The sequence below is a fragment of the Phocoena sinus genome, chromosome 15, assembly GCF_008692025.1.
Source record: "Phocoena sinus isolate mPhoSin1 chromosome 15, mPhoSin1.pri, whole genome shotgun sequence".
Lineage (NCBI taxonomy): Eukaryota > Metazoa > Chordata > Mammalia > Artiodactyla > Phocoenidae > Phocoena > Phocoena sinus.
Window position 1 is genome coordinate 67,844,394 of NC_045777.1, and position 8,524 is coordinate 67,852,917.

Consider the following 8,524-nt stretch of genomic DNA (forward strand, 5'->3'; position numbering starts at 1 on the left):
CGGACCAGGGCTCGAACCCGTGTCCCCTGCATTGGCAGGCGTATTCTTAACCACTGCGCCACCAGGGAAGTCCCTCCCATGAAATTTTAATACTACAGATATATATCTATTTATGTGTTATATGTGTGTCTGTGTTTCATACATAAAAAGAAGATTTTTTGCCCCTTGGGGGTGATGTGGCCCCCATGGAGGATACATGCTTTATGACAGTTCACAGCTATTTCAAGCGATGGCAAGCCTCCACCACAGAAAAGTGGAAAGATGGCAGTGTAGCAAGCATGTGAGTTAATGCACTTAAAAGGCATAGCAAATTGCAGGGCCCATGGTGAGTGCTCAGAAAAATGACAGCCCTTGCTGTCGTTGTCATTATTATGTAAAGGTTGGTGACAGTGAGGTTTGTAACGCTCCCTCAGGCTGTAGGTGGATTCCCCTGGTGCTTGAGCGCTGGTCGGAGGGCTGTCAGTCCCTTAGCTGGAGCTTCTACCAGAGCCCAATAGGGCTCATAAGGGAGCAGCCGGGCTGGCTGGGGACTATAGCAAGAGGACCCCTCAGGATGCCCCCTCTACACATGGCAGCTGTTCCCAGCTGCCCCCAAGCGGCGCCAGGCAGGACTGCGGGCCTAGTGGTGTCAGATCTGATTTTTCAGAAGCCAGGTATTTGGGATTTGGGGTTAAATATCCAGATTTTTAAGCATTGACTCAATTAAACAACAAGGCTGTGTGGACCAAACAAAACAGATGAAACCAAGATACGCTGACTTGTCCAGAGAGAGAAGCGTAGCTGGGATTCCAATCCAAGTCGTTCAAACCCGGAGCTCCTTCCACTTAAACCAGCCCTTGCTCTCCGCCTCCCAACCCTCCTCGCTTCAGCCCCGTTTGGGACTCTTTCAAGGCCTCTGCCTCCAGGCCCGAGGGGGCCCCGGGCTGGAGCCATCCCGGATTGGGACGAATGCGTCTAGCTCCCCTGCCCACCCGTCACCCACTTCCCAGAAGGGCTTGGATTCTGTCTCCAGATGAAAAAGGGCGGACCTCGCTCGAGCCTTGCTCGGCGGCACCCGGGAGGCCCAGGGCCGGGAGGGAGGGCTGGGCCGGGCGGGAGGAGGCGGGTCGGTGCCGGGGCGAGAGTGGGGACGGGGACTCGCGGCCGGCGGACCCGGCCCAGCCCAGTCCCTCCCCTCCCCTCCCCTCCCCGCCCGACCTCAGAGTCTCGGGATGCAACCGCGAGTTCTTCGCTCCCGCCCCGCTGACCCCGCCACACTGGCACGGTTTTCTATTCGCCCGGGTCGCGGGTGGGAGGCGAGGAGCGGCGGGGTTCAGGAGCCTGGCTCCCCGCCAGGGCTGTGGCCTTCGTCCCAAGGGCCACCAGGCGGCCGCGCCTGCGAGGCGGGAGGGGAGGACGCCGGCCCCGGCGCAGCTCGGCCATGGGCTCCCGCAGCTCCCACGCCGCCAGGATCCCCGACGTGGACAGCATCCAGCGGGAGACCGGCTGTGAGTGCGGCGCATAGCGCCCGGGAACCCGGTAGGGTTCCGGGGGAGGGTCCCGGGGCCGGGCGAACCTAGAAGATCCTAGCGGCCGGGCTCGCGGGCGTGGGGCGCGTTCACTCAGGGGTCCCGGCTCCGGGCTTGCGGGCACCTAGGTAGCCTCCAGCCGGGGTCGAGGCAGACTGCAGGACCGGAGGCGGATGGAGGGGTGGCTTTGGTCTCTTTGGGTCTCCCGGATCTCCCGGGTCGCACCCCGCCCGCTCGGCCCCGGGGCCCGGGTGGAACCTCCCTCCAGCCAGCCCCCCGCCCCCCGCTCAACCCCCGTGGCCGCCTTGGGCATGGAGCGCGCCCCGGGATTCGGCCGCGTCCCCAGAGTCCTCGGGGAGTCACCGTCCGCCTCCGCCCCCGCAGTCTCGCAGGCCAGTCTGCTCCGCCTCTACCACCGGTTCCGAGCGCTTGACAGGAATAAGAAGGGCTACCTCAGGTGAGCCGGAGCTGGCCTTCTGACCTCTCACCTCTGCCTCTCTGACCCCGTCCCCTCCTTGACCATGTTCCGTCTTTGCCCCACCCGCCTTAAACTTTGACTTTCCAGCCGCGTGGATCTGCAGGAGATCGGGGCGCTGGCCGTGAACCCTCTGGGAGACCGCATTATAGACAGCTTCTTCCCTGACGGGTGAGCCTCGCCGCGGGTGGGGAGGTGGGGGTGAGAGCTTGTCGGGGGAGGTTAGCGACTGAGGCAGAGGCAGAGCCACGGCGACCACCGCGCCTGCACCATTGCCTGCCTCCCCCCACCCCCCAGGAGTCTGCAACTGGACTTCCCAGGCTTTGTCAGAGTCCTGGCTCACTTTCGACCTGTAGATGTTGAGGACCACGGAAACCGGGACCCGCAGGAACCCGAGCCCCTCAACAGCAGAATGAACAAACTTCGCTGTGAGTCTGTGCCCCCTACCGGGTGAGACCCCAGATTGACCACACCCGTTGAGAGGGCCCAGGCACCTTCCACTCCCTGTGTGGGCCCATTGGTGCCCCCTGCACTCTCCACTCCTCCAAGGTGAACTTTGGAGGGAAGAGAAGCAGGGAAAACCCACCTTCCTTTTCCCCCTCCACTCTCTTCCCAGTTGCATTCCAGCTCTATGACCTGGATCGAGATGGAAAGATCTCCAGGCATGAGATGCTGCAGGTTGGAAGAACCCAAGGGAAGGGTGGTGTGGTAGAACAGAATGGCTGTGGGCGATGGAGGGGATGATTGGTGGGTGGGAGATGCAGATGACTGGGGTGTTGGGCGGGGAATAGGAGTGGGTGGGGTTGGAGTGTGGGTTAGTTGGGAGATGGGATGGGGAGCATTAGGGTATGAGGTTGGAAATAGATCAGTAGCTCTCAACTGGGGGCGATTTTGCCCCCTGAATGACACTGGCAATATGTAGAGACCTTTTTGTTTGACGGGGTAGTGCCTGGGACCTAGTGGGTAGAGGTCAGGAACACTGCTAAACATTTTACAATACCCAGGGTGGTACCCTGGGTACCAGGGGTACAATACCCCTCCCCCCACCAAAAGGAGTTATCTGGCCCCAAATGTCAATAGTGCTGAGACTGAGAAACTCTGGGATAGATGTGATGAGGTGGGGGATGGATTTGGGACTAGTTGGAAGATGAGATGGGGGATGGGGTGGAGGATAGGCAGAGATTGGGTTCTAAGGTTGGGCTTGAGTAATGAGCTTGGGCACATTATTGAGGTGAGAGTGGGATAGTGAATGACAGATGGGGGGTTGGATGGAGAAGCAATGGGGGAATTATTGGGGGCTGTGGTGGGAAGTGACTGGAATCGGGGGAAAATGAATGAGGGATGGATTACAAAATTGGCACTAACACTTGGGGTGATGCGGACAAGGTTTGGGGTATGGTGTCAGTAGTCTCTGCGCCTCCTCCTTATGGCTGTCTCTGTCTCTTCCTCCACCACCCAGGTACTCCGGCTGATGGTTGGGGTACAGGTGACAGAAGAGCAGCTGGAGAGCATTGCCGACCGCACAGTGCAGGAAGCCGACGAAGATGGGGATGGCGCTGTGTCCTTCCTGGAGTTCACCAAGGTCAGGATGCCCTCAGGCCTGGGAAGTTGAGACCAGGAGTCCCTAGGACAGGTGGACATGGGAAATGAAGTTGGAAGGAGGATGGCAGAAAGAGAGGGGGTCCCCCAGGGAATCATGGGGCCTGGGGGATGGGAGAGGAGGCTGGAAGCGTAGAGGTTTGGAATTCAAGCCTCTTGACTACCACCCGTCTCCCCGCAGTCCTTAGAGAAGATGAACATCGAGCAGAAAATGAGCATCCGGATCCTGAAGTGACTCCCTTTGTGCCGTGGGTAGCTTACATGGACCAGTTCTGCTTGGGATTCCTCCTCAGGGAGGCCCAGCCCCAGTGAACTGTATACTTACTTGTACACTGAGCTCTAATTAGGACCAAGGAGAAAAGCTTGGAGGGGTGTTTACCAACTCATTTGATCTCAGATCTGTGAATCAGCCAGAAAATTTTTGGTTGCAAGTGACTGAAAACCCAAATCAAAAGGATTTCAGTTAAAAAAGAATTTTATGGGCTCACGTATTGAAAAAGTGTGGAAGTATCCAGAAAACTGGGAAGGTCTGGAAGTGTCTCAGGCACAGCTGAATCCAAGGACCAAAATGATGCTATCAGGACTCAGTTATTCTCTGTCTCTCATCTCAGCTTTCTTTTGTGTTGTATTCGTTCTCAGGTGGGCTCTTTCCTTGTAGTGGAGGATGGCCACCAGCAGTTCCAGGCTTCCATCCTACTAGCCTAGTAATGCAGAGGGAAGAGATTTTCTTGTTCAATAATTCCAAGCCAAGAGTCTCATTAGCCCCCCTGGAACCTTGTCCTTTCTCCAGGGGAATGGAACTTTCTATTTGGCCAGGACTGTGTCATGTGCTAAATGCTAGAGCCAGGAAATAAGGCCTGAGGAGGACTCAAGATGGGGTAAGGGATGGTTGCTTAAAGGAAAATGCAGGGCTGTTATCAGAAGGGGAAATGACACTGGTCAGGCAAAACAAGAGATATCCATTAGTGTTAGGTTGACCAAATGGAGGGATCCTTGAAGTCTGGCTTCTTAAGTGGGTTTTCACTGATGAAGGTGGGTAGTGGGGGAAGAGGTGATGTAAAAATAATAAAGAAGACATACCTTCCTAGAGTATGAAATAATTAAAAGGCTTGGAGAGTACTTCCATTTTGTTTCACAGTAAGATGTTCAAGCATTGACGTATCACAGGAGAGAGTGTAAAAGTCACATAAAATCATGAGATTCTATGTCTGTAGCAAAGCACTCTGGCTATACGTAAAGGAGATGCTGTCGGTACCCTGCTCATATCCCTTCCGAGGCCTGTGCTGGAGTTGTCTTGTATCAACACATTGATACAAGACACACTGGGAGCCAATTGTGCTTCTATCTTCCTAAGTCTGCTTTCAGTGATGTCAGGCTTGGTAGCTTGAAAGTGCTGCGGTGGGAATATTTACACCATAGACATTGGCAGGCAATAGTCCAGCACTTTTCTGCTTAGGAGAGCCTGTTTTTTTTTTTTTTTTTTTTTGGTGGAGAGCCTGTTTTTAAACATTTGTCAGCACATCAGCTGCTCGGCATTCACCATTACTGTATATGTCAATGACTTTTCCTCCCAGTTTTATTGAGATATAATTGGTATACAAAAAACCGCACGTAATTAATGTATGCAATTTGGTGAGTTCGGACATGTGTAGACGCTTGTATTACCATTACCATGATTAAGGTAATAAACATATCCACCAGCTCCAAAAATTTCCTGTGTCCCTTTGTTTTCTAGGTTTATTTTATTTATTTATTTATTTTATTTATTTTATTTATTTTATTTATTTATTTATTTATTTATTTATTTATTTATTTATTATTATTTTATTTATTTATTTATTTATTTATTTATTTATTTATTTTATTTTTTTTTTTGCGGTACGCGGGCCTCTCGCTATTGGGGCCTCTCCCGTCGCGGAGCACAGGCTCCGGACGCGCAGGCTCAGCGGCCATGGCTCACGGGCCCAGCCGCTCCGCGGCATGCGGGATCCTCCCGGACCGGGGCACGAACCCGTGTCCCCTGCATCGGCAGGCGGACGCTCAAGCACTGCGCCACCAGGGAAGCCCTCTGGGTTTATTTTAACATGTGTAGTAGGAACACGTAACATGGGACCTAACATGCTTAACGTATGTTTAAGTACACAGTATTACTGTGGACTAGGCACTCTGTCGTATGGCAGATCTCTGGCACGTACTCATCTTGCATAACTGTAACTCTATCCCCTTCCCCCATCCCCTGGGAATCACCACCCCATTGACTACGTCCGCACACCTGACTATTTTAGCTGCCTCACAGAAGAGGAATCATGCAGCACTCGTCTTTCTGAGACTAATTTCATGCAGCCTAATGTCTCCCAGGTCCATCCATGTCGTCACAAAGGGTAGGATTTCCTTCTTTTTAAAGACTGAATAATATTCCATTGTATGCGTATACCACACTTTATCTACTCATCTGTTGATGGACGTTTGGGTTGATTATTGTGAATAAGGCTGCAAAGAACATGGGAGTGCAGGTATCTCGTCAAGATAGTGATTTCATTTCCTTTGGACGTACACCCAGAAGTGGGACTGCTGGATCATGTGGTAGTTCTATTTTTAATTTTTTGAGCAACCTTGACGGCTTCTTCCTGCAAGCATGGGTGACACTGCTCAAGGGCTTTGCCTGCCGTAGGCATGTGCTCATGTGAGGGGCAGGTAGAAGTGCCAGGGAGTCAATGTCCGTGGAAGCAGCTCTCAACCAATGACAGATGGAAATTGGAGGATAAATACTCGCTTCCTCACCCCTCAGGTGGGACAACAGGGGCAAGTTCTCTTCATTCTCAGAAATCTCCAGCAGGTTTGAGCCCCAGCTGCCTACGATATTAACCTGCTTGCTATGGTACCCTGTTTGGCTCCTTCTATCCTGTCTCCCTTTTCCCCTGTCAGTGCTTCCTGCATCACCTCCCATATAAACAGCTAGCTGTCAAAGCATTGTCTCAGGACGCTCCGGAGAAACTCAACCTGAGATGTGCTAGACCTTCCAGAGCACAAGCTCACAGTCCTCTGTGGTTGCAGGTTCTCAGTGGGACACTCAGAGGGAGCACCGTGTTAGGTGACTGTACAGCTCCTGGCGTTTTCTGAGTCCAGGGAGTTTGAGGCCATGTAAAGACTATGCACCTTTGGGGCTCTAGGAACGTGAAGTTGTCTGGGGTGGCACGTTAGCCCCACTTCGACTTTTGCATTTTGATCATATGATTCTGACAGGTGAGGCTCACAGTTGAGGGGAGGGGGCAAGGAGGATATTGGATTGCTTATGAAATTTTGAGTTTTTGTCAGGATTTTTACATGAGCAAAGACTTTGATTGAGAGACGTTTGTTTAGTTTTTGGCTCCAAGTAAAGGTGGGGGGAAGGTGTAAATCTCACTGAGTAGCTATGTTTTCCAGGCACTGTGGAGGAAGATTTGTGTACAGAGAGAAATAGGGGAGAGGGAGAGGGAGAGAGGGAATGAATCTTTATCCGTGGTCTTTTCCCCATTACAGTGTTTCTCAAATTTTCCTGACAGTAAATATCATCTGATTAAAAAAGTTCAGATGCTTTGGCCCCATTTGAGAGCTCCTGAGTCTCCAGGGAAATCTATATTTTTAATATGTGATTCTGATGTTAGAGGTCCAAAGACTAAACTTTTAGAAACGCTGACCTAAAGCTTCTGGCCAGGACTTCCCTGTTGGCGCAGTGGGTAAGACTCCGCGCTCCCATTGCAGGGGGCCTGGGTTCGAGCCCTGGTCAGGGAACTAGATCCCACATGCATGCTGCAGCTAAGAGTTCGCATGCCACAACTAAGGAGCTGGCAAGCCACAACTAAGACCAGGTGCAACTAACTAACTAAATAAATATTAAAAAAAAAAAAGCTTCCGGCCAGGCTCCCAGTGACAGCTACCAGTGAGATGTTCTCTGACAACCACAAGGCACTGGGCATAACACTGGCCCATAGGCTCTGGGTCCACACCTGCTCTGTGCCAGTGAGTAGCGCTTCTGACCGAATAAGGGTCCCTGGACCTGGGGGATCCCCCAGCCTCTACTTGCTGTTCTGGTGGGTGAGGGAGGAAACTGCCCCCACTTTTTCTCAGCATGAAATCCTCAGGATCCCACTGAGCTTAGGAGGTTGGAGACCTTTGTCAGGCAGGAGGGCGGGGCATCCGTCTGGCTGCTGTGGTATAAACTGTCTGAACCTCACCCTCTGGATATCGACCCCGACAGAGTTGCCTATGGATTTGTTCTGGGGGTGGGGGGCTCTGATGACACCGCTGGGGAGCCCTGTGCTGTCGTTAGCAGTTGCCAGATGCAGCGATTTGTCTACCACCCTCGTCATTGTTGCCATACGGTCTCTACAAGCTGTGCCATTATTTACTTATTATTTGTCTATCAATCGACTTGTTTAAAAATTTATGTGTTTGAGCTTATAAAGGAACTGAATATCACTCCTGTAAATTAGAAACTGCCGTGAACAAAATACATACAAAGAAACAAACAAACAAAAAAATGTCAAAAAGAGAGATTAGCAAGAGTTGTAAAAGACAAACCTGCCTGAAACACAGCTCCTCTGTGGTGATCTGAAAGATGGAGAATCATCTTGGGTACATGAGCGCTGTGTTTCCTACACTTTGGGATCCACTGGCTGGGGGAACTGGAAGGCAGTAGTCCTGGGTCCAGGGACCAGTTTGGAGGCAGCCATCGGTGGGCTGGGCATCCCGCTTCTCGGGCCGGCTGCTGGTCAGCTTGGGTTTGGTAAAGGTTGGGCACTGAAATGGAGTCCACTCACCAGGTCAGGTCCAGGGACAAGTAGCAAGGCGTTACAACAGACGATTTATTACAGAGCTGGAAATGTTAAGAGCAACAGCACTTTGCTGACATTTGTGTCCAGACCTGGTAAGACTGTGAGCTTAGAAACGGGGCCTGTGAACT

The 8,524-nt window shown here is 52.2% G+C and overlaps 1 protein-coding gene across 1 annotated transcript; it reads left to right on the top strand.

The window, feature by feature from the left end:
- Window positions 1-1,216: 1,216 nt before the first annotated feature.
- Window positions 1,217-5,099, top strand: CHP2 (calcineurin like EF-hand protein 2). The gene is made up of 7 exons (XM_032605812.1): window positions 1,217-1,487; window positions 1,893-1,965; window positions 2,074-2,154; window positions 2,281-2,411; window positions 2,600-2,661; window positions 3,443-3,565; window positions 3,764-5,099. The coding sequence occupies exons 1-7, from the start codon at window positions 1,421-1,423 to the stop codon at window positions 3,815-3,817; spliced, it is 591 nt and encodes a 196-aa protein (XP_032461703.1). The 5' UTR covers window positions 1,217-1,420; the 3' UTR covers window positions 3,818-5,099.
- The last annotated feature ends 3,425 nt before the right edge of the window (window positions 5,100-8,524 follow it).